The sequence below is a fragment of the Pan paniscus genome, chromosome 16 (genome assembly GCF_029289425.2).
Source record: "Pan paniscus chromosome 16, NHGRI_mPanPan1-v2.0_pri, whole genome shotgun sequence".
NCBI lineage: Eukaryota > Metazoa > Chordata > Mammalia > Primates > Hominidae > Pan > Pan paniscus.
In genome coordinates, this window is record NC_073265.2 from 69,350,784 (window position 1) to 69,377,241 (window position 26,458).

Genomic DNA, 26,458 nt, shown 5'->3' on the forward strand with positions numbered 1-26,458 from the left:
TGGAGTGTTTGGGTATTTCTCATGGTGTTTTTGAATTATGTTGCTAATATAAACAGTACATTTACTATGTTCATGACATCTTTAAGTTTTTCCTAAAATTTACTATAGAAATTTAGACCAATATACATATTAGCCCAGTGTACATATAGGGGAAAAGTAGTTATCTGAGTATTCTAGGATGTTTTAATTGAAGTGTACATATTTTGCTTGAAGTTTACTTACAGTTGTATTAAAAAATGCAGGTGAATAGGAAATGCATTGAAACATCAAAGCCTAGAATCTATCTCTGTATTGTGGCTTTCTGATACTGTTATACATTAAAGTTTAGATATAATGTGTTAGATTTTTTTTTTTTTTGAGACGGTGTTTCCCTCTGTTGCCCAGGCTGGAGTGCAGTGGCATGATCTCAGCACACTGCAACCTCCACCTCCCAGGTTCAAGTGATCCTCCTGCCTCAGCCCCTCTAGTAGCTGGGATTACAGGCATGTGCCACCATGCCCTGCTAATTTTTGTGTTATTCGTAGAAACGGGGTTTCACCATGTTGGCCAGGCTGGTCATGAACTCCTGACCTCTGGTGATCTGCCTGCCTCAGCCTCCCAAAGTGCTGGGATTATAGGTGTGAGCCACTGCGTCCGGCATGTGTCAGATTTTTAAATGGCACTTTTTATGTAGCAATATAAATTTTTTTAAAAATTAAATCTTTTGGCCTGGTGCAGTGGCTCATGCCTGTAATCCCAGCACTTTGGGAAGCCAAGGCAGGTGGATCACCTGAGGTCAGGAATTTGAGACCAGCCCTGCCGATGTGGTGAAACTCTGTCTCTACAAAAAATACAAAAATTAGCCAGGCGTGATGGTTGGGTGCCTGTAGTCCCAGCTACTCAGATGGCTGAGGCAGGAGAATCTCTTGAACCCGGGAGGCAGACGTTGCAGTGAGCCAAGATCGCACCATTGCATGCACTCCAGCCTGGGCAACAAGAACGAAACTCTGTCTCAAATAAATAAATAAATAAATAAATTAATTAATTAATTTATTTCTGCAGTGCAAACTGTCATTATGACTGCCTATGTAATATATATTTGCTAATGGGATGGAGAAACAAAGATTTTTATCTTGTAATTATAGTTAGTTCTTAATTTATAGACTTTCTGTATTTTTGGTATTTTGAAAGTTCAGTTTAGTAGGATAGTTTTTTTTTTTTTATGGGAACAAGATTTTATTTTCTAGGCAAGGCTTCTAACACTTGATTAACCTGTAGTAATAATGGTACTGTAGAAATTTTAATCTGTCAAGAAATGTGCTATAGACCATAGAAAATGTCAGCAACATGGCTCCTCCTGCTGTCACAAAACAATCTCATTCTCCCTAGTCCGGTGCTATGACATGTATACTTGAGACTCTAAAGGCATTCCACTGACTGTTGGTAAAAGTGTTCTTTAGTTGGTAGCTGTTTATTCTAAATAAATTAGCTAGACTTAAGGAAAACAGAAAAATACCTACTTTTGCTTACTTTGGATAAAATGATTATATAAAGTAATCCTTACTCACCTAGTCTGTGGCCAGGTATAGAAAATCTATGGATTAGTTATATGCATATTGTTAATAATGTCAAATACCAATTGGAATGTATTTATTTTTCACTTTTTCTTTAGCCACCCTTTTAACCTAGCTATAATAGCGAAAGCACTCCTTAAAATTTTAGGTGTTTAAAATGTGGTACATAAATTTTATATGTCTCAACTCTGTTTCATGTTAAATGTGTTACAGGAATGAATCTGAAGTCTGCTGCAGTAAAACACAGAAGGCTTTAAAATGTTTTCTTGCATAAAATTCAAAACTTTTAAGTAGCTGCTTATGAGAATAGGGAAGGCAGAAAGCTAATGTCTGTCTCAAGATACAGGACAGCTGTTTGCTCATCAACCTCAACTGTGTGAGTAGAGACTTAAGCCTGTAACCCTATGTAATTGGGCATAGTAACTTAATTTTTTTTTTTTTAATTTAAAATGCTTGAAGATAGACCTAAGTCATCATGATGAGACATTTTTAGGGTGTATTTTTTCTGGTGGGTAGGATACTGAGGGTGGAGTGGGTGGTAGATTTTTATTTATATAATAATTTGTGCAATAACATTTATAGCTAATGTTATTAGTGACTACACATCTTTTTTCAGAATTATTATAAGCATTGGAATCTGCATTACTAATTTATTATTGTGAAGCAAAAGATTGTAATTCTTTAGATTGCTGTTTATTTTGCAGTTGATTTCAGCCATTTAAAGTTAATATTTTGATCAAACAACCATAAAAAAATTACTTGGGATTATGATGTTTGATATTAATATAGAAAATTGCTTCTGGAAATAATAATTTAAGTTATAATAATTTTAAAAGCTAATATTTTAAAAAATAACTTCATTTAGTCAGAGAGTATATCAAAATACAAGCACCCTTGTTCCCTAAATGCAGTTGAAAGTTTTTTAAATTTGCCAATTTTATTTTTTAAAGTACTTTGAATAATAGAAATGCCTGTGGAAGAAAAAAATTCTCCTTTTCCTTCCTTTAAGGTGTTAAAGTTAACACCTTAAGAATCTATGGTAGGGTGGTGTCTGTTTTTTTCCTACCCTCCTCCCCCCCACTTTTTCTTTATGGATTTAGGAGTGAGACTCTTAATTGGATGTTTTTTCTCTCTCTTTAGAAGAATGCATTGTTTGTACAGATGGAGTGATTAAAATATACAGCATTGTATTGAGCAAAATGATGAGCATGTAGACAGAGACTTATAAAATCTTGTTAACTGTTCACTGAGGCATGGAGTAGAAGGAATGTTATGCAGTGTATGCACTAAAATGAAATTACTTTCTCTTTCATAACACAAATGTGTTGACTGAAGGAAAATCAAAATGGACTATCTTTAGAATCAGTGAATAAGAAAACATTTAGAAAACGTGAAGAATACACACTGAATATGGATATCCTTTTTTTTTTTTTTTTTTTTTTTTTTTGAGACGGAGTCTCACTCTGTCGCCCAGGCTGGAGGCAGTGGCACAATTTCTGCTCACTGCATCCTCTGCCTACCAAGTTCAAGTAATTCTCCTGTCTCAGCCTCCTGAGCAGCTGGGACTACAGGCATGCGCCACCATGCCCGACTAATTTTTGTACTTTACAAAGAGGTGGGGTTTCACCATGTTGGCCAGTCTGGTCTCAAACTCCTGACCTCCAGTGATCTGCCTGCCTTGGCCTCCCAAAGTGCTGAGATGACCAGTGTGAGCCACCTTGCGCGGCCGAATATGGATATTCATAATGAAAGTGGTCAAAGGATATGTGGCAGAAATGGAGGGACACATGTTGCTGCATTCAAAACTAGTGAAAAACCCAAAGGTTTCACTTTGCCCCATTATTTTCTTTTCTATATTGGTCAGTAGATACATAACACTGTGTAAATCTCCAGAGGTTATCTAGTTCCTAATCTTTCAGTATTTCTGGAGAAGAAATATTTATAATCTTGTTTAATGATTACAAGGCTCACTTTAATGCAGTTTTAGGGTCTGTAATACAAAATTTAATTCTTAATTTACTGCCATTTGGCATTTCCCTTGAAAAGCCAAGTTTAATTTGGTGCTGCTATTCTGTGAACAGTACTTCAACACCCTTCCCTCCTCTTTTTTAATTAGTGTTAAAAATAAGGAAAATTCAAGGTGAGACAGAAGCCTTTGGAACATACTAATGAAACTTTGATTTTTAAAATGAGATTAGGAGAGAACACACAATAGGGAAGAGAGTTGCTTTTATCACTGTAGAGGGTTTAGGGGGAAATTGTATGATAGTAAATTGGTCCCAAATTTCTTTTTATCTCTCTGAGATGATTCTCTGTGTTCTGTTCTATATTACTCTTCTCTCAAGGGGATAAAGTTAGAAGCTAATTAACTTTACTAGGATAGAAAGTACATGTAGGAATATGTGAGCACCATATATAAAACTCATCTACTTTATTCCCTCTTCCTTGCTCTACCCTTTACCTTACCACAATAGTGTAGGCTTCTCATTGATCCTGTACCCAATTCTGTCATTTGGTTTTGCTTAGATTTGTAAATGTATTTGAGCTTGTTTTACTGTTGTATAATGCAGTATATTAAAATGAAGTTTTTGGGCTATATAAGGCCATGTAACATGGTCATGTACACAGGCTATAGAGTCTGGCTGCCTGAGTTCAGATCCTAGCTGTCCCTTCTAACATCTCTGTGATACTGAGCAAATTTCTTAAACCTTCCTGGGCCTCAGTTGTGTAATCTGTAAAATAGATACAGTAATAATTTGCTACCTGGTGGGATATTGTGAGTTTGAGTGAATCATCAGTGCTTGCAAATTATTATCATTATTAAACCTGTTTGTTCTTTGAGAGGAGGAATACTAGGTAGCATATTATAAATGCTCAAAATAATAGATTCTAAGGCTTTAGGATTAAGAATTTGAACATTACAAAGTAGGATATTTTCAATTAAGGTATCATAAGAAACATCTCCAGAAGAGTAGAATAGAAATCTTTACTCCCGGCTAGGCGTGGTGGCTCACGCCTGTAATCCCAGCACTTTGGGAGGCCAAGGCGGATGGATCACAAGGTCAGGAGTTCAAGACCAGCCCGGCCAACATAATGAAACCTCCGTCTCTACTAAAGATACAAAAAATTAGCCGGGCATGGTGGCTGGCACCTGTCATCAAAGCTACTCGGGAGGCTGAGGCAGGAGAATCGCTTGAACCCGGGAGGCAGAGGTTGCACTGAGTGGAAATTGCACCATTGCACTCCAGCCTGGGCGACAAGGCAAGACTCCATCTCAAAGAAAAAAAAAGAAAAAATCTTTACTCCCCTGCCTTCCTGTCTCAATCTGCTGTATGCATTAGCCCCATTTCACATCCTCAGTAGCTACATGTGACTGATGACTACTGTGTTGGACAACACTGTTCTAGATAGTTGGTTTCACTAGGTAATGTATTTGCATTAAACATGACATTTATTGATGACACAGTTCTCTTTGTCTGGAACATGAAAGATTGGTTCTTGCATCAGATATAACTCCACCAAGAAAGAGAAGAGGAAGCAAAAAATATTTCTTCAAGAATCTTGGTGAAGGTTAGGTGTATTTTCTCTGGGTTTTATGTAAAGTGATTTTTTTTTTTTTTTTTTGAGACGGAGTCTTGCTCTGTGGCCCAGGCCACAGTGGTGCGGTGCACAGGAGTGCAGTGGTGCGATCTCGGCTCACTGCAAGCTCTGCCTCCTGGGTTCATGCCCTTCTCCTGCCTTAGCTTCCCGAGTAGCTGGGACTACAGGCTCCTGCCACCACGCCCGGCTAATTTTTTGTATTTTTTAGTAGAGAACGGGGTTTTTTTAGCATGTTAGCCAGGATGGTCTTGATCTCCTGACCTCGTGATCCGCCTGTTTCGGCCTCCCAAAGTGCTGGGATTATAAGCATGAGCCACCACGCCCGGCCATAAAGTGATTTTTAAACAATTTATAAAATTTATTATAGTGTAGTTATTTTTATTTTTCATTTTTATTTTTGAGATAAGAGTTTCACTCTTGTTGCCGAGGCTGGAGTGCAGTGGCATGATTCTCCTGCCTCACCCTCCCATGTAGCTGGGATTATAGACGTGTGCCACCACACCCAACTAATTTTGCACTTTTAGTAGAGACAAAGTTTTACCATGTTGGTCAGGCTGGTCTCGAACTCCTGACCTCAGGTGATCCACCTGCCTCCCACTCGGCCTCCCAAAGTGCTAGGATTACAGGTGTGAGCCCCCGCGCCCAGCCTTGCAGTTACTTTTGAATAAAGGTATTGACAGTTGAGTCAAGCAGTGTTGCAAGTATTGAAGTCTGTCAGTGACTGCTTCTCAGATTAAAGTGAGCCATCTGTTTATATGTGATATGGAGATGAAAACTGATTTTTACATTTAAATGCTAGTAGATTTCTTATCTAGAAGCACCTTTGAAGACTAACAATGTTATGGGTGGCACATTAATTTAGAGTCTTTCAGGAAGGACTAGGTTTCAGTTAGTGGTTTTATTGTGAGATAAATTTATCTGTTTGAGATGATTCCACTAAAGGTTAAAAGTAGTCTAGATTTCAGCACTGATAATCACTTTTACTTTGTGCTTAGAAATAGTGTAGGTGTTAGGGGAGATACCAAAGGATAGGAACAAGGTATTAATGTTATGTTCTAAAAGAAATCACTGTTTACTGGATTCTAGTCAGGGACCAGAACACATGGAAATAGAAATCCATTCTACCTAAGGAAAGAAAAAAGGATTATTTTAAAAATCTTTGGAAAATCATATGTAATTGAATTGCAAGTATATAGCCTTGGTACTTTTTATGTGTGTGCTATTCTGTCTCCTCCCCACCTCCATCCATGACTTTAGATAGGTTCATTGGGTCAGTGTTCATCCAGGTCTAATCAGCTTGTCTGGAGGGTTTATCCCATGGTACTAAAAGGTCAGCAAGAGCTGATTTATAGGTATACAGATTGTCTTAGAAGGGAATGTTAGTAGGGAGGCAGTGAATGGCATGTGTAACTTCAGTTTCTTCAACTGATTACAAAGGAACGTGTGTGAGAATGTTACCTTCCTTATACAGATTTGGTGAGGCCTAAGTCAGATAATCTATATAAAGTGCTTAGCCCAGGGCCTAGTACATAATAGTGAGTAGACATTTTCAGTGAGCACTTACTCTAATACATACCTAATTGTGTAGTTTCCTGACCTGGTTTTTTTAATTTAGGGAAAAAATTTGGAGAATTTGGTGGGATTAATTGGTAACTTGTGGATATTCACTCAGAACATCTCAATTCAAAGTGCCTGACTGAAATTTAACTCTTGTAACTAGCGGCCTAGATATGCTCTGAAGTGTTCATGGTATAGTATATCAGCCCGACCTCAGATTGGCTTACTGTTGAGCATTGTTGAGTTTGCTCTTAATCAAGAACTTAAAGTGTCCAAATTTTTTAGCCATCTGAGCCCCTTTATTTAATTGAAATCTTTTGCAGAAACCAGGTATGTGAAAACACCAAAAACGAACTGTTCTATTTGAAGCAGAAATTTGTAACCCATTCTGCCTTCTCAGTCTGCTTTCTCCCTACCCTTTTCCTCTGCCTCAGCAATCTTTGATAGAACAAAAGCACACACTTAGGAGAAATAAACTTTATGAAGGATTGCCTAAATGATAAGCCTGAATGATAAGTTCATTATTATTATTGTTTTTTTTTAAGAAACAAGAGTCTTGCTCTGTCACCTATGCAGGATTGTAGTGGTGTGATCTCAGCTCACTGCAGCCTCAATTTCCTAGGCTCAGACGGTAGTCCCACCGTAGGCTCCTGAGTAGCTGGGACCACAGCTGTGCACCACCACACCCAGATAATTTTCTTATTCTTTGTAGAGACGGGGATCTCACTGTGTTGTCCAGGCTGGTCTTGAACTCAAGCAGTCCTCTCGCCTTGTCTCCCAGTATGTTGAGATTACACACGTGAGCCACCACCCCTGGCCGGATTTTATTTTTAACTCTGGCTCCATGAAGACTGGCTGTTAACTGAAGGTGGCCGTGAGACTATTGATTTATATTAGAACTAAATACCCAGAGGCTGGGTGGGTGGTTCACGCCTTATAATCCCAGCACTTTGGGAGGCTGAGGCGAGTGGATCATTTGAGGTCAGGAGTTCAAGACCAGCCTTGGCCAGTATGGTGAAACCCCGTCTCTTCTAAAAATACAAAAATTAGGTATGGTGGTGTGCGCCTGTAATCCCAGCTACTTGGGAAGCTGAGGCAGGAGAATCGCTTGATCCTGGGAGGTAGAGGTTACAGTGAGCCGAGATCGCGCCACTGCACTCCAGCCTGGGCGACAGAGTGAGACCCTGTCTCAAATCAGTCAGTCAGTCAATCCATCCATCCATCCATCCATCCATCCATCCATCCATCCATCCATCCCAGAAACTTACATTTTACTTTTCAGGTATTATTGACCATATCATTTTGTGTTTTACTTGTTGTAAACTATAGATGAAATCCTCTTATGTTATCTGGGGTAATATTTCATTGTACTTTTCTTGAGTCGCTGATTTTGTTTTTCTTAAGTAGTCATATTCTTCTTTGCATTAGCTCCTTGAAATAATAGAGTTGAATGGCTTCCAATTAGCAAATAGGCCTTTATGGGCATACATTTTATTTATTGACAGTATTTCTAACTTATTTTTTTTAACCATTTTTACTTGGATTGACTATTTTTGCCTATTTTTGATATCATACAGCATGCATTTTTAAAGTCACCTAGAATTCTTTTCAGAGCAATTTAAAGTATATAAAAAACAGTAATATTTAGTGAACAGCACTTGTTCTAAAAAGCTCCCCTTTTCATTCTAAGGTGGTGGGATTCCCTGTTGCTTGTGTGTTTAAGTTCAGACTCCTTAGCATGGAAACACAGATTTTGTGATGTGGCCTTATTCTAAGATCATTTCCCACTATCCTATAGTCTAGGCACACAGAAGTCTCCCCTGGTAGACCACATACTTGCTTTTATCCCTCCTTTACATTTATAAATATTGAGCGTAAGCACGTAGTAAATTTTTGTTGCCAGTTATCCAAAGTAATTGATACATCATTTTATAAACTTTTGAGAGGAGGATGTTAGAAACCATTCCATCACACTTTTAATAAAAAACGGTATCATCTCAGGTAGAAGTGAGGCCTATTCACAGATCTCCTAACAGGTGATTACTGTCTCTGTGGCAAGGAGAACTTTTATGAACCTGCCCTTTGTGAGCTATGGGTAAATAAGGAGTCTTGGATTTATGACTGCAGCTACTATTAAATAGCGGACAGTTTGAACCTCTCTCTCTCATGATGAACTGCAGATATGTGACTTAAATAAGCCACCCAATTCTGAACTGAGCTTTATATTGCAACTTACGGGTTAAAGTATTTTCACAATCACCGTCCCAGTTGACCCCCTCAAAATTCTATGAGTTAGAAAGGACAGGCATCATAACTATCTTAAATGAAGTACTTCAGGCTAACCACTTATCTAAGTAGGAAGTTTATATTCACAACCACCTTGAAGATGAGTCAGTTCTTTTTTCTTTTTACTACACATCAAGTTGTCCCTGTATATATAACAGTTGTTTTGTAGTGATTTGTAGTTAAACTTCCTTTCATGATGCATTTGTTAGTCATCCCTACAAGGTGTGTTACATTTTAACGGAAAGAAAATCAGTTTCTGAAATATCTTGCAATCATTTCTGGCATCCATTTTTATATACCTCTATGAAGTGAGAGTGGTGTGTTCTAAAACTTTGTGGTTTTGATACTTAACATTTTGTGGTTTTGTGGCTAATAAAGTTGTAATTTTGGAGTTAGATGTGATGTTTGTGCAGATACGTGAAAATCAGACATTAGTATTTCTGTTCTTGTACCTACATTGATGAGAGCAGAACTGTGTGTCCTAAATATCTTTTATAGTGTTTAATAGCTAGCGGAGTGATAGGTACGATAAGTTTATCAGGATATCCTTGAACAAAGAGCTATGACAAAAGAAAGTACTTGCTTATAGTCATGGAATTTTGCTATGTCTTTCCTGATAATATCTCTAACCAAAATAGTTGTGAAATCATTTATTCATCCAGCATGTATTTGAGTACCTCCTATGTGCCTGGCATTAATCTAGAGCAGGAATTGGCCAACTATGACCCACTCACCAAATCCATTCTAGTAACCCCTTATTGTAAATAAAAGTTTTATTGAAACACAGCCATTCCTATTCATTTACTTATTGTCTGTGGCTTCTTTTTTACTATAAAGGCGAAATTGAGCAGTTGTGACAGACTCTATGGCCCACAAATCCTAGAATAATTGCTCTCTGGTGCTTTAGAGAAAAAATTTGCCAGCCGTAATCTAGAGTGCTGGGAATATAACTCTGAAAAAACCAAATAATTTTTTCTGTATGTTAAATTTGTTTTTTTTTTTTTTGCTTTCATATTATAGGCTCTTCGTGCCTAGAAACTTATTATTTGCTCATTATGCATATTTTAATTCATGTTGAAGGACAGTGCTGATTATTACAAGTAAGTTGTTTTCCTCTGAATTTGTGTAGGTATCTTTTTCCTCAGTAACCCTTTTCCCTGAAATGGGAGACTAATTAAGAACTGTGTGCCCAAAACCTCTGCAAGGATAGAGACTTCAGTTTCCAGTATATGTATAAGAAACTAGAATGAGGAAGGCTTTACTCTGGGGTGACGTATCTCAAAATAGGTGAAAGAGGAAAAATACAATGAAGTGTAATCAGAATCAAGATTTAATAAAAGGGCCGGGCGCAGTGGCTCACGCCTGTAATCTCAGCACTTTGGGAGGCTGAGGTGGGTGGATCACCTGAGGTCAGGAGTTCAAGACCAGCCCGACGAACATGGTGAAACCCCGTCTCTACTAAAAATACAAAAAAATCAGCCAGGCATGGTGGCGGACGCCAGTAATCTCAGCTAGTCGGGAGGCTGAGGTAGGAGAATCAGTGGAACCCAGGAGGCAAAGGTTGCAGGGAGCCGAGATTGCATCACCGCACTCCAGCCTGTGCAACAAGAGCAAAATTCTGTGTCAAAAAAAAAAAAATAGATTTAGTAAAAATAATTTGTTTCATCAGGAATACTCAGCAAGTGAAACTGGTTTTTTGTTTTTTAACTGTGAGAGTATGGTGATGAATATAATGACTACTATTAGGTAGTCATTACCTAATGACATCACCATATTATGTGACATATCCTTGTCATATAACGACAACTATACTATTATAGTATGGTTTGGTGCCACTGCATTAATGGCATGTTAAAGCTCTAGCTGTTTTACCCTTCATTGCTTTTACACTGCCAATGCAAATGTCAACACAGTGAATAAGACGAATAACAAGTTCTTGTTACTGTGAAAATAGGGGCTGGGCGCAGTGTTTCATACCTGTAATCCCAGCTCTTTGGGAGGCTGAAGCGGGTGGGTCACCTGAGGTCAGGAGTTCAAGACCAGTCTGGCCAACATGGTGAAACCCTGTCTCTCCTAAAAACACAAAAAATCATGATGATAGGCACCTGTAAATCCCAGCTACTCAGGAGGCTGAAGCAGGGGAATCACTTGAACCTGGGAGGCGGAGGTTGCAGTGAGCCAAGATCGTGCCACTGCACTCCAGCCTGGGCAACAAGAGCAAAACTCTGTCGAAAAGAGGAGAGGAGAGGAGAGGAGAGAGGGGAAGGGGGGGGAGAAGATGCGGTTGGGAGGGCAGGGGGGAGGGGGAGGGACCTCTGAAAGGATCTCAGGAATCCCCAGGAGTCCACAGATATGCTTTGGGAACTACTGATTTAGAGTGTGGACTCCAGCCAACTGCTTGGGTTGAATCCCAGCTCCTCACTTACTAGCTGTGTGTCCTTGAACAGTTTACTTCTCTGTAAAATGAGAGTGGTGATAGTACCTACTTCATAGGACTATTATGAGGATTAAAGGGATTGGTATTTATAAGTGCTTGGCACATAAAGTTCTATATAAGTATTGCTCAATAAATGGTAAAGCAAGTTTTCTTCTGTAAAAAATGTGCAGTTTCATGAGCAGAAAAGATATAAATTTAGAGAATGACCATATATTAAACTTTAAAATTAGGGAAGGACATTCATTTACAATTGAAGATTTGCCTTAGGGGGAGAAGAGATTTTTTAAAAGGTTTTGGTCGGAGGGGGTGGGGGGAAGTACAAAGTCTACATAGTTGAATTAAAAGCTTTAAGGGCAAAGAGGGAATAAAAAGGCATAGATAGATCGATCGATCTGTGATAATCTTGAGAAGAAAGAGAATGAATGTCCCTGAATGTGGAAGCCCGTGGGAAAATTTGAACGGGTTTCCTCTTTTTGCAAATAAGAATATTGGGTGGCCTTGTGCTGGTAAAAACTATGCCTTGTTCTTTAAGGTATGCGATATGAAACCTAGGTCAGTTTGAGAACATGAAATTCACTGCAACTTAATTTTACTATAAAATTACTGTTTGGTATGCTAAATTAGTCACATTGCTAAATGAACCTCTTTCTGAGCAGGCTGAATGGAAAAGATGTCCAAAAGCTTGGAGCATGAGGCCAGGCATCCTTGTTTTTTTGTTGTTTTCTTTTTTTTTGGAGTCTCACTCTGTTGCCCAGGCTGGAGTGCAGTGGTGCGATCATGGCTCACTGCAGCCTCCGCCTCCTGGGTTCAAGCACTTCTGCCTTAGCCTCCAGAGTAGCTGGGATTACAGACGCCTGCCACCACGCCTGGCTAATTTTTGTATTTTTAGTAGAGACAGGATTTCACCATGTTGACCAGGCTGGTCTTGAACTCCTGACCTCAAGTGATTTGCTTGTCGGCCTCCCAAAGTGCTGGGATTACAGGCATGAGCCACCGCACCTGCAGGCATCTTTGTTCAGTGCACGAACTGTATAGTCATAGGTGGCATACCTTGCTGACAGATCTAGATCTCTTCTTAAACAGCAAATTCAATTTCTTTAAAAGGAGCCTTTCTCGTTTTTTGCCTTGGGATAAATCCTTGGCTACTAGTGGTGGTGTGCAGGTAAGGTGGCAGGGCAGTTTCATTCATACATTCAATCAATATTGAATGCCTACCATTTACCAAGCATTATTCAAAGCATCAGTGAACAAAATGGACAAAATCCCTGCCATTAGGGAGGTAACATTTTAGCAAAGGGGAGACACAATATAATAGTAAATTAAGATTAGGATAAGGACGTTGAAGAAAAATAAAACCGGAATTGATGCTGGGGACAATTTTAAATAGGTGGTGAGGGAAGTCCTCCTTGAAAAAGGTAACATTTGAGCAGAGACCTGAAGGAGGTGAAGAACCTAGTCATAAGGATTTCTGGAAAGTAGAAGGAATAGCAAGTACAAAGGCCTCAGACAGGAAAATACCTGTCATACCCAGCAGCGTGTATGGTAGGAAGGGGAGTAAAAGAGGAAGTCATGTAATGGGGGACCAGATCATGAAGAGCCTTTAAGTCATGGTAAAGAATTTGGCTTTTAACGCTTTGTAAGTTGGGAAGCCACTGGAAGATTTTGAGTAAGCAAGCAGTGTGATTGATTTAGATTTTAATAGGATCACTGGCTGCTGTGTTGAAAATAAAGTATAGGGGGGCAAGAAGCAGGGAGATATATATACCAGAAGCTATGTTACCAATTGCTGCATAAGAAACTAACCCAAAATTCACTGGCTTAAACAACAAATATTTATTATCTCACACAGTTTCTGTTGGGAATATAGAAGGGCCTCAGCTGTATGGTTTTGGCCCAGGGTGTTTCACGAGGTTGCAGTTCACATGTCAACCAAGGCTGCAGTCATTCAAAGATTTGATCAGGGCTAGAGAAGATCGGCTTCCTGGTTCACTCATATAGCTGTTGGCCAGAGACCTCAGCTACTCGTCACATGAGCCTTTCTCTATGAAATGGCTCTCAGCTTCTCCAGAGTGAGTTACCAAGAGAGAAAGAAAGCAAAGCAGAAACCACAGTGTCTCTTATGCCCTAGACTTGGAAGACATGCCATTACTTCCATGGTATTCTGTTGATCTCCCAGACCAACACTGATAAAATGTGGGAAGGAACTGCATGAGGCCTGACTACCAGGAGGCTCAGGGAATTGGGGCAGACCACCTTGGAGGCTGGCAACAAACAGACAGAAAATGACATTTAAAAATAAGATATACCATTTATAGTAGATTTTAAACAAATACCTAGGAATATCTAAAAGATATGCAAGACCTCATCACAGAACACTATAAAACATTATGAATCTAAAGGAGAGCTAAATAAACTGAGAGATATACAGTAGTATTTGCACATCTGTAGATTCAACACAATTCCAATAAAAATCCTATTGGTTTTTACTTTTTAAGTGGAAATTGACAAACTGAATCTAAAATTTATGTGGAAATGCAAAGAGCCAAGAATAGCCAACACAATCATGAGGAAGATTGATACTAGATACCAAAAAAACTGTATAATTTAGAACAGGATAGAGAAATAAACGAGTAGAATAGAATAGAGAGCCTAGGAAAAGACCCATACATGTATGAGGCCTAATGTGTGGGCAAAGATGAGACTGTAGGGAAAAGATGATCATTTTAGTAAATGATTTGGGGTTAATTAAATATCCATATGGAGAAAAGCATTAATCTTAACTCTTAACCTCATTCCATACCAAGAAAATCAACTCTAGATGGATTGCAGATCTGAAAGTGAAAGGCTCAGCTTCTCATATGCCCAGCCTTGGCTCAGGTATTCACCCCTGAGACAGGCCTGGCCCTGGGATGGGAGGGGTCAGGCCTACCCAAGCAAATGAAATGGTCTTCCTGCAAGAAATAGATGTTCTATTACCTAAAAGAGCAAGGAAAGAAAACATAGTAGGCAGATTGAAGCTGTCAGCTTCAGTAATACAGATACCCTTCAGATTCAATTGTTGAGTAATTTCATAATTAAGACACCACAGATATATTTAGCTTGGTGTTCTAAGTGGAGATGGGATTGTACCAAAAGTGTTACTATCATTTATCACATCATGGTTATAACTCCATATAAATCATGTCTGGAGATACACATTTGGATGAGACATATATTGCCTTTCTAATCCTTTCCCTTCATTGGGTGATGAACATATATCAGTCATCCCTCAGTATCTGCAGGTATTGGTTCCAGGACCCCCCTCATCCCACCCCTGCAGACACCAGAATTTGTGGGTTCTTAACTCTTGCAGTCAACCCTGCGATACATTTGGGTATGAAAAGTCAGTCTTCCTTATTGACAGGTTTCACATCCTGGGAATACTGTATTTTCAATCTGAGGTTGGTGGAGTTGCCGGTAGCCACCTAAGATAGGAATGTCAATCAGAAGTTTTCTAGAATCTATCTTCAGATGCAAACAATACAGTGGCCTCTTGGTGAGATTTATTTTACTGGTATAACTATAGCAATATAGGATAAGTATATAGTGATATATCATATTGCTATAAGGAAATTTTTCTCATAAGTTTTTAATAAAGTTTTCTTATAAGTGGGAGGGGCTCATCTTACCACTTTGTGCTGTGGTACTAGTTCAAAGTTTAATGTGCATTCTTATTTAACTAGACGTGTATTTTTTCTTCTCTTGAAACTAATAGTGAATATTCCCAAATTGAAAAGGCCAAAGATTGCTTATAAGATCAGTCATGTAGCTAAAATTGAAGGTGGTCTTGAATCGGAGAGTACAGGCTCTGCCTAATAGGGCCTTAGCTGATGGGTTTTAATTTGGGGAACATGAGTCCAGTATTGTCAGATCTTCCTATTTTTCAACAGAAGAAATCTGGAAAAAACTGCTGTATAGGCCAGGCATGGTGACTCACACCTGTAATCTCAGCACTTAGGGAGGCCGAGGGAGGTGAATCACCTGAGGTCAGCAGTTCGAGACCAGCCTGGCCAACATGGTGAAACCCCATCTCTACTAAAAATAAAGAATTAGCTGGGCATGGTGGCACATGCCTGTATTCCCAGCTACATGGGAGGCTGAGGTAGGAGAATTGCTTGAACCTGGGAGGCAGAGGTTGCAGTGAGCCAAGACTGCACCACTGCGCTCCAGCCTGGGCAACAAGAGCGAAACTCCATCTCAAAAAACTGCTATGCAGAGAAACTACAAAGCACAGTCAGTACAGTAGTCCAAAATCCCTATACTTTTATCAGACTGACTAGCATTCATCCCAAGTGTTTTGTATCAAGTCATACTTTCTGATCTGTTGGCTTTATGAGCATTCCTGGATTTTTTTGAGACAGAGTCTCGCTCTGTTGCCCAGGCTGGATTGCAGTGGCGTGATCTTGGCTCACTGCAACCTCCGCCTCTTGGGTTCAAGCAATTCTCCTGCCTCAGTCTCCTGAGTAGCTGGGATTACAGGCACGTGCCACCACGCCCAGCTGATTTTTGTATTTTTAGTAGAGACAAGGTTTCACCGTGTTGGTCAGGCTGGTCTCAAACTCCTGACCTTGGGAGCTACCTGCCTCAGCCACCCAAAGTGCTGGGATTACAGGCGTGAGCCACTGCACCTGGCCAGATTTTTTTTTATCATCTCTGCAAAAAGGTTACTGCTGCCCCTTACCATCCCTCATGTCTGTTTATTACCCATGTGATAGTTGGAGACCTGAAGGCTCAGAACTCGGAATTACTGTATGCAACAGGAAACACTAATCTCAAGCACCTATGCCAAGTTAGGTAATTCCTCTTTTGATCAGTTAATAAGAAAAAATTAGAGTGTACCATAAATCCTATTTTGCACTCTTCTGGGATCCATTTGATACAATTGCAAAGAGAATTCACCCATTCTGAGTGGTTAGTTTTCCAGTGATTTGAAAAAAGGCGGAGTGTGACAGGAGCTTGTCTTACCTTTGTGTAACACTTTGTGTTGCGGTGTCGTACTAGTTGAAAGCTTAATGTGCATTCTTATTTAACCAGACATATTATGTGTATTTTTTTCTTTTCTTGAAATTATTAGTGAAGGTCCCAAAATGAAAAGGCCAAAGATAACTTATAAGATCAGTCAGATAACTAAAATTGAAGGTGGTCTTGAATTGAAGAGTACAGGCTCTGCCCAGTAGGGCCCTAGCTGATGGGTTTTAATTTGAGGAACATGAGTCCAATATTGTCAGATCTTCCTATTTTTCAACAGAAGAAATCTGGAATTATGTGACATTCCCCAATTTTTGAATGCTAGCAACTAATTTTTTTAAAAAATAATAGGTACTGGCCAATCAAATATGGCTATGGGTCAGATTTAACTCACGTTTGCTAGTTCACAACTTCTTTGGACTAATTCATCATTATAAATTATATTTTCTCCCTATTTTTTTCGGGAGGAGGGAGAAAAAGAATGAAGTGAAAAAAAGTATGCATTTTATAACTGCCTTGGGCTGTTGGTCATTCTTGCTGAATAACTGTTTCATTATATAAATTATGAATATTGCAGTGTGAAACATTCTACATCAGTTTTCTCCCCTTTTCAACAGAATATAGCCGTTTTTTGCCTGACACGAATACTTGTGACAATAATGAAGTGTGTTTACGCAACAAAATATTTTGTGGGGTTCATGTTAGGCATAAAGAGGGTTTGAAGAAGAAACTTAGAGTTTAGCTGGGAACAGAGTTGTATACCAGTGAAGTATTTGAGTAATGGTACAATTAAGTGCCCCAAAAGAGTGGTACAAGCAGCTTCCTTAAGAATATAGAGTAGAGGAGGCTTGAGGTGGTCAGAAAGGGGCCCAGAAGAAATAGAATTTAAGCTGATTTCCTGAAATAGATAGGATTATTACAAGCAGAGTACAAAGGTAGATGGGATATACTAAAAAAGGTGCAATATGAGCTAGAAGCTTGTTTCCAAGAGTGAGCATGATTTGTTTCAATCAGATGGAAGCAAAAGACCCTCTGCTTTTAGGAAGAATAGAGTAAGAACAGTTATTGAAACTTTGCTATGTGCCACACACTATTTGGATGCTTTTCATATGCATTATTTAATCTGGTTAGATAAGTGATGTAAGTGCCCTCTTAGAGAGTTGAAACCAGGGAAATTTAGTAACAAGTCCAAGCTTTTACAGGTAATAAAATGGCAAAGCTGGGATTCCAGCTGCTGCCAACCTGACTCCAAGCCCATTCTGTTTACATACAGCATAGTTTCTAGGGAAATTAGGCTGCTCGGGTTAAATTATGTGAAGCACGAATGCTAGGTTGAGTACTCCTCTCTGGGACAATTATTATACAAACTAAAACCAAAGTAATATGATGAGAACTGGGTGTTTTAGGAGAATTTCAATAAATGTATTAGGAGGAGGGGCAGTAAACTGTTAAAAATAACCCAGGTATGAAAAGCAATGAGAACCACAGTTGGGATGGAAAATAAAAGAGGGTGAAACATTTCAAAATAAAAATTATTGGAACATGGTGACTTACCTTTAGGGAAGGAAGCACAGGAAAGTAGGTTTAATTGACATGTGTGTGCTGTTATAATTGAGTTTATGTTGCCATCATTACTATTCTTTTGTCAGAATTTTAATAATTGGTAATGAATTTTCTTTACAGTCTTAAAGCATTTAATCTTGAATTTTTAATCCTGCTAAGAACTTCCTAGGTAAAAAGACATAAAGGAAAAACAAATTTTTTCAAGAGCATGGTTTTAGCTAATTAAAGCTGCATAATATGTTAACATTGAATAAATAAATGGAATTTAAAAGGTATACTTAAATGAAAGTAATAAGAATTAATGAATGCTCAGAAAATTATAGGTTTTCAGGGATATGATGGACTTTGACAGTTCTCTCTTTTGTTGTTGGTTTGTTTTTTTGTTTTGTTTTGTTTTGTTTTTTAGATCAAAAGACACTGACTTAGCTGCTTACCAGATAGGGGAACTTGGGCAAGTTACTAAGTCTTTTTGATTATCATTTTTTTTTTGTTTGTTTTTAAAATAGGGATATCAACAGCACCAACATCATAGGGTTCTTGAGAGGATTACATGAGATATAAATAAACAATAAAAAGAGTTCCTGGCACATAGTAAACTCTGAATAACTGTTAAGTATTGTCTGGGATGTTAGAGGGAGTAATAGGTTGGGGATTTGACTACGAATGTTATGAACAGTCAAAAGTCACATTTTATGAATTCTCTTCAATTCATAGGCTTTTGTTTATTATACCATGCTAATCATTTTTAAAGTGTCTGGTAGAGTGATCTTACTCTCTGTCTCTGGATTTGTGGTTTTATAATTCAACAATGAAGCAGTTAAGGAATTGTTCTGCCTTTTCTCCCCTTATCCCTTTTCCTCCCTGATCATTTGAATGCCAGACTGATTGCCCCAAAAAGGTATAGTAGCAAAGGGAGGGAGGCAGGACTTCCAGTTTCTTCGTAGCTACTCCATCTATGCCATTACACATTCAGATAAACTAAATTACTCTTTATGGTTTTTCGTCTTTTTCAGTCTTTCTGACTCTTCATGTAAAGGTACATTTTATGGTCTAACGATTAATAAATAAGACTGATTCTTTTTTTTTTTAAGAATCCTGTGAGAAACCCTTTGTGCCTCTTGAGTTATGAAAATCATTGTTAATTTGATGCCGTGCAGGCAGTTTGACTTGGGAAAATTGGTAGTGTTACAAGTTTTCAAACTTTAATCTTAATGTTTTGAAGTAATTGTAATGAAAAGCTTAGTGGTCATATTGTACTTTCATCTATGACTTTTTACTTGAGTTTTTATGGAAATATATTTATCTTTTTACTGTTTGGTTGCTAGCCATATATTTACCAGTATCATTGGGAGAGTTCCTTTAATTCCTCTCTTATACTTTAATGTTGTTAATAAGCAGTATAGCATAGTTGGTGGTTTAGACTCGAGTTCCCCAGTCTTTTTTCTCTATTTTTTCCCTAAGGAGCCTTTTTAGGTTTTTTTTTTTTTTTTCTTAAGTGGCCCCCACCTCCAGAAGATTTTAACTCCAGAGAGATATTGCAGGTCTGTTTATGTATTTTATGTATATCTGTGTTTTATACAAGAGTAAGGGTTTTTGTGACCCTTTCCTCCAAAAATCAGTGTTTTCTCCCTTGAGGGGCAAACTATCTATACTGAGAGTGCACGTTTTATAAGCAGTGGATTCTCAAAATTTTGGTGTAAATATCCCGAAGGGCTTTTGTGTGTGAGAGTTATATCTAGTGAAATCATATTAAAAATTAAAGCTGAGAAAATGTTTTAAGTACTAGTTTGTTTTAAAATATTTTATGAAAAATAACCACTTTCCTCTCCCCCACACTTGTTAATGAGAAGAGTGGCATTGTTAACACATTTTTGCAGATTTTTAAAAAAGTCTGCCTTAATAACAACATTCTAGTAGTTGCTTTGGCATTCAATCTGTTATAGTGTTATAAAGAAAATCTGGGCTCATATGTATTTGGAAAGAATATTTTAATAACATTATCAGATAATTAGAGGTTCTTTGATATTACACTAAAACTTGACGATAGTTTCTTAAAGGATGGTTGCAGTGTGAAATTGAAACCATACAAGACAAGCTTGTTCAATCTGTGGCCCAACACAAATTCATAAACTTTCTTAAAGCATTATTTATATATTTATTTATTTTAGTTCATCCACTGTCGTTAGTATTAGTGTATTTTATGTGTGGCCTAAGACAATTATTCTTCCACTGTGGCCCAGGGAAGCCAAAAGATTGGATACCCCCATATAAAACTTTTTGTCCTGTTAAATTAAAATTCATTGGCTTTTCACTTTGAATGGATCTTCTGTTCATGAGTAATTTCTTACTATTTCTTGCTAAGCAACCAACATTGGTTGCTTAGAAAATACTGATTCAGTGTCTTATGATGATATTTCAAATATTGATATAGTAGCAACTAATCACATTTAATTAATATCACCATGAATCTTATCAGAAACTCTCAGAATATTGGAGATGCTTGTCAAGGTTTTTTTCACTTGACTGTTGTCTTTGATAACAAATACTATTAGATGTTTGAAGTGATGAGTGCACTTTGTTCATTTACAAAAATGTCTACTGAATACTCTTTTTTTTTTTTTTGAGACGGAGTCTCGCTCTGTTGCCCAGGCTGGAGTGCAGTGGCGCCATCTTGGCTCACTGCAAGCTCCGCCCCCTGGCTTCATGCCATTCTCCTGCCTCAGCCTCCCAAGGAGCTGGGATTACAGGCTCCTGCTGCTATGCCTGGCTGATTTTTTGTATTTTTAGTAGAGACGGGGTTTCAATGTCTTAGCCAGGATGGCCTCTATCTCCAGACCTCGTGATCCTCCCGCCTTGGCCTCCCAAAGTGCTGGGATTACAGGCGTGAGCCACCGTGCCCAGCCTGAATACTCAGGTCTTAATAACCAGTTTATTAGTCATTCTTTCAAATAAGAAACGTGTTCCATGAAAAAGGCAATTCAGTCAGCTCACAACTCAAACAGTTGCACGGTGCTTTTTCTTCAGTCTTCATACTTCTTTACACAACAGGAGTGCTTCATGCATGCTTCCCGGTTTGTCATGTAAAATGTTAAGATGTGTATTCAGGGTCAAGATTTAGTAAAATTAACAATTTTTACTGTGAGAGCATGATGATGAAGAGTTGACTACTAGTACAGTTGGGTGCCACTGCTTTGATTTGGCTCCTTGATAAGGCTTCATCTATTTTTTTTCCCCCACAATTGCTATAGCAGCATTTGTCCATATGGTGAAAAAGGCAAATAACTCACTAGTATTATTATGAAAACAATTTTGACCTCTATAGGGGTATGTGAACCATACTTTGAGAATCATTGACGACTTAATAAGTGATGGAGCTGGGATTCAATCCAGGTATTGAATTGAGTGTGTGTGGGTGTGTGTGTGTGTGTATGTATATATATGTGCGTGTGTGTATATATGTATGTATATACGTATATGCATACATACTATATATACGTGTATGTATATATACACACATATATATACATAGAATCCCAGCTCCATCACTTATTTTATTTATTTATTTATTTTTGAGACGGAGTCTCACTGTGTTGCCCAGGCTGGAGTGCAGTGGTGTGATCCCGGCTCACTGCAACCTCCGCCTTCCCAGGTTCGAGCGATTCTCCTGCCTCAGCCTCCCAAGTAGCTGGGACTACAGGCACACGCCGCCACACCCGGCTAATTTTTTTGTATTTTTAGTAGAGATGGGGTTTCACCATGTTAGCCAGGATGGTCTCTATCTCCTGACCTTGTGAGCCACCGTGCCCGGCCTCCATCACTTATTAATTAGCTACAGGACCTTGAGCAATTACCCTGATACCAAAATCAGATAAACATAAAGAAAGCTGCAGACCAGTATTCTTCATAAAATAGGCAAAAAAGGGGAAAAACCCAAAAATATTTGACATTAGCATTTCTATACTGATTATTTTTTAATGTGATATGTGTGTGTGTATGTATGTATATATACATATGTATATATTTTACAGGGCTGTAGAAGAAAGAGGGTTCTAAAGTAGCATTTATAAAAAGAAAGATGGCAAAGGTGGGATTCTGAAATGACTTGTCATCATGGAATAAGAAAGATGCTTGCCAAAATCCCAAATTGTGTTCATAGGCTAAAGGTTTAACTATTCTCAACAGTTTTAGGACTTTTTTTTTAAAAGGCAGATGCTAAGCCTGCATCATAATTCAGTCAAGTGCATTATTGCTCTTGGTTCTGAAATACGTATAAATCCTCACTACCCATCAACAGTCTTCAGATAATGTAGGGGAAGAGAAATCAAGTTGCTAACAGTAAACTGTGAATGCTTTCCTTGGGTGTTTACCAGTTCAAGGAAATTTCAGTGGCAAAACATTTCCCTTCTTTGGTTAGTCTCATTCTTCATGATCTTTGAAATAGACTCATCTGTAATACATATACACCCATTTCGGAGTAACCTTCACTTAGGAGATTGTTGTTTTTTAATAAGAAAGAGAGCCCGTTAGTACCTTCTGTCATGTTATTCATGCCAAAGAACCAGTTGCTTTATGGGAGAAATGGCACATGGGGTTCTTCCATCTGCTGTAATTGATTATTGCTTTCATGTGGTTCCCAAACAATTCCCTCAGTCCCAGCATCACTTGCCTGTCTGACTAATGCCTCTGTCCTGTTAGTTTTTAGTATTTTTTAGTTATAAATACTTAAAAAAATAAAAATTTCCACCAATTATGCAAGTAATATTTTCATTTTAGAAAATTTAAAAAGTAAAGGTACAAATCAGGGAAAAACACTAGCTTCACCATCCTGGGATATGCTCATTACTGTCCTTTTTGATGATTAATGGGTGCTCCTTTTTTCCTAATTGGCAAAATATAGTATACGCATTTCATATTATGCCTTTTCATTTATCATCGGTATTTCCCTCAATCAAAAAGTATTCTAAAATATTTTTAATGACTGCATAACTTTTGTCATTTATATATCATGCTTTTTTTAAAAAAACTACATACATTCTAATGTTATTGTCAGTTTATAAAAATTATAAATAACACTGTGAAGCACATCCCTTATATTTTATTATTCTTTTTCTGATTATACTCTAGTCATTTTGTTGAAGACCCTTAAAGGGGAATGACTGGTTCAGATAGCAATATTTGTCTTTTACAGGGTTCTTGAAGTGAATTGCTAACTTGCTTTCCAAAAAGATTGAACCAATTTATTATCATTTTACAAGCATTCAGCCGAGTTCTCCATATCTTCACCAGAAATGATACTATGTGAAATGCTTTTGAAACAGAATAAATAACGCACATTAGCACATGAACTTCCAGCAAAAGTTTAAATGCTTAGAAATTAGATAGTATAACATACATCAAAACTTATAATGTATATCTCTTAATACTAGGAGGGTCCAAACTGAGCTAGACTTAATAAGTTATCCTTAACCTTCTGGGGGTAGAGTCTTCAAAACAGATTTCTTTCTCTAGGAGTTCTTTATACTTTCTGAGCCTGTACAGACTTGGCTTATGTAGAGTGGGTAGGAGATAAAAAGTTCAGTGTGTGTCCTTTTGGTTTTTATATTTTTCTCTCCTTTTTAGCCCTATGTCTTGGGACAGTTATGTAGAATAGTTTGATATATGTGGGTTTTTTTCTTTATCATATAAAAGCAGTTTTGGATAATGTGTGATTGGAAGTTATGTGTCTGAGTTCTTTGCTAATTTTATGTAATTTTCAGGTGTTCAACTGAGGAACATGGCTCAAGAAACTAATCACAGCCAAGTGCCTATGCTTTGTTCCACTGGCTGTGGATTTTATGGAAACCCTCGTACAAATGGCATGTGTTCAGTATGCTATAAAGAACATCTTCAAAGACAGAATAGTAGTAATGGTAGAATAAGCCCACCTGGTAAGTAATTCTAGTAAAACCCATCTATATGCATAATTGAAATACAAGTGGCTATTTCGGTATATCCAATACCTTTTTCTGCTCTCACATTGTATTTATATTACCATATTCATATCAGTAAAATTTCTCATTACACATTGTGATTATAATCAGTAGTGAAGAGTTAGGAATGAGTATCATCACTCATTGAAAATACTGTAAATTCATACCATAATCTTATTTCTGTGGCTGTGGAATTCTATTACTTTATTAAAATAGAGAGGACACCTCAAGTATCTTGGAAAGTAAGGGAAGAGAGTGATAAAAGAACCTTTGTTCTTTTATCTGGTGTGACTTACAGCTCAAGTAGTTGTTGAAGGAAGGAGTGGATTATTGATAACCACAGCTCAGTGGACTTGAGAGGAAGCTTTACTCCATTAGGAAGGAGGAGTATCGTGGATTAACTCATAGTAAGGGATGTTCAACCCCAGTTCACTAGGGTTTTTTATGCCTTTTTGTGTCAAAGGATATTCTTGGAATTGAGGTGGTCTTTTGTTTCAGTACTTGTGTAAGAAGGATCATGCAGATTCCAAGTATAAGCTTTGCAAAAAGGAAAGTGTTCAGTGTATTCATTTAGGATAGATCTCATGTAGGTTAATGCCTGCATGTATAGATTTTTGTGGTTAATGAAAGTGTAGGCTATTACTTAGTTCATTTAATATTGTGTGTGAGATCTTGTCTGTTTCTGTTCAAGCCAAAACCTACAACCATTTTACCAAAACTCCAAATTTGCTTAAGGCTAAGATCAAATGAGTATAAATTGTTTTAAAATTAAGTCATCATCTACATTTATAACCTAATGTACTGAGCATAGATTTTAATTCTGAACCTATATTCTTCACTGCTATGTCATCTTATTTAAATATCTCATTTGTACTCTAGTACTTGGAAGATGTTTTTGAATTAAAGCATTTGGGCTTGGGTGCTATTCAGTCCTAAGAAATAGGAGTTTATTAATGTATACAATTTATAGATGGTTTCCTTCTTGGTTTAAAATTAACATATTTTTCACTGGCAAACCGTTGAAAAATTTTTAACTAAAAATAATGAACCAACATACTACATATTAAAAGAAAATCTCTATACTGTGTTCTGTGGAAAATGGATTTTGATTTTTTTAGATAAGGTCTTAGACTGCTGAGCATATAGAATCACTAATACGAAATGTGGTACTGTTACAGCAACCTCTGTCAGTAGTCTGTCTGAATCTTTACCAGTTCAGTGCACAGATGGCAGTGTCCCAGAAGCCCAGTCAACATTAGACTCTACATCTTCATCTATGCAGCCCAGGTAAGATGTAGTCTCTGAATTCTAATGAGAATGCTAATAAAAACTAAAGAGTATATTCTGTGTTTGATTAATAAGGAAAACTATGTAAAGCTACTTTTAGATTAACTGGCCTAAAATTTTATCTGTCTGATTATAACTAATTAGAAAAAGCAATTTCTTGCTTTTACCTTGAGGGATCGGGGGTTATCGTTTAAGTCTTAGATTTCTTTTTCAGGCATCTTTTTCTTTCTCATAATATATCCTGACCTACTCCTGAAGTCCTTTGGAAGCATGTTAAGTGAAATGTTAGTCTTATTCTGCAAGTATTACTACCGTGTATTAAAAAAATACACTCTTGTCACAGATTATCTTTGTTTAATATCATGATGTAGTACTCATTTGTTTATATTGTAATGTGTATATATATATTTTTTAACTCTGAAGTCACATCATTTAGAAGCCTGCATACAGCAATACTGGTTTCATTTTTATTCTGCTTTTAGGAATCAATATATTAAGTTCCTACACTGGGGTTCCTTTTTTCCAGTTCATGATAGGAGATGTTCAGTTTTGCTATGCCAGAATATCATTTACAGCTTTGTCTTAGGGTTCTTTAAGCATGTCTTTATCATGCTAGTTTTCATTTAGTGAATTCATGTGGTACTTGAAATACACAAAGGACGTATACACTGTTGCTTTGTTTCCAAGGCAGTAAAATTCTGGTCCAAATTGGTCTCTAGTTTTAAAGCTCTATGATTATGTTTAAGTTATTTTAAAAAAGTATGTCTGTGTTCTCATCTTAATCATCTACTTAGATATGTTGAACTCTTACTGTGTCACATTAATGTTCATGTGTAGAGATCACCTTTTAAAATGAAATATTTTGCTTTTCTAGCCCTGTATCAAATCAGTCACTTTTATCAGAATCTGTAGCATCTTCTCAATTGGACAGTACATCTGTGGACAAAGCAGTACCTGAAACAGAAGATGTGCAGGGTTTGTATATGAACTAGTGTGTATTTTGTTATTTGAGTATTATAGGCCAGACGCTATCCTAGGTGCATGTATAAAAAAATTGCCAGCTTAAAATACATATTTTTCTGTTTTCCCTAAGAACACAATACTTTATATCTTTAAGTATTTAATTAACATGTTGGGGAGCCATTTCACACTTACATGTAATTTTATCATCAGCATAAACGTTGCAAATTCAAAATTTG

At 37.5% G+C, this 26,458-nt stretch overlaps 1 protein-coding gene across 15 annotated transcripts in view; it reads left to right on the plus strand.

Annotated features, from left to right (window-relative positions):
• ZFAND6 (zinc finger AN1-type containing 6) overlaps positions 1 to 26,458 on the plus strand; it is an 85,813-nt gene that overhangs the window by 43,989 nt on the left and 15,366 nt on the right. For 7 of the 15 annotated variants that reach the window (XM_034939264.3, XM_055098928.2, XM_055098929.2 and 4 more), the window contains 4 exons: positions 1,767 to 1,929; positions 23,760 to 23,930; positions 25,151 to 25,259; positions 26,134 to 26,234. In XM_034939264.3, coding sequence (XP_034795155.1) covers positions 23,777 to 23,930; positions 25,151 to 25,259; positions 26,134 to 26,234 — 364 coding nt within the window. In that variant the 5' untranslated portion in view covers positions 1,767 to 1,929; positions 23,760 to 23,776. Of the gene's footprint in view, positions 1 to 1,766; positions 1,930 to 10,016; positions 10,097 to 23,759; positions 23,931 to 25,150; positions 25,260 to 26,133; positions 26,235 to 26,458 lie in introns of all 15 variants that reach the window. The other 8 variants (XM_034939265.3, XM_063596874.1, XM_055098934.2 and 5 more) reach the window with 2 other exon arrangements.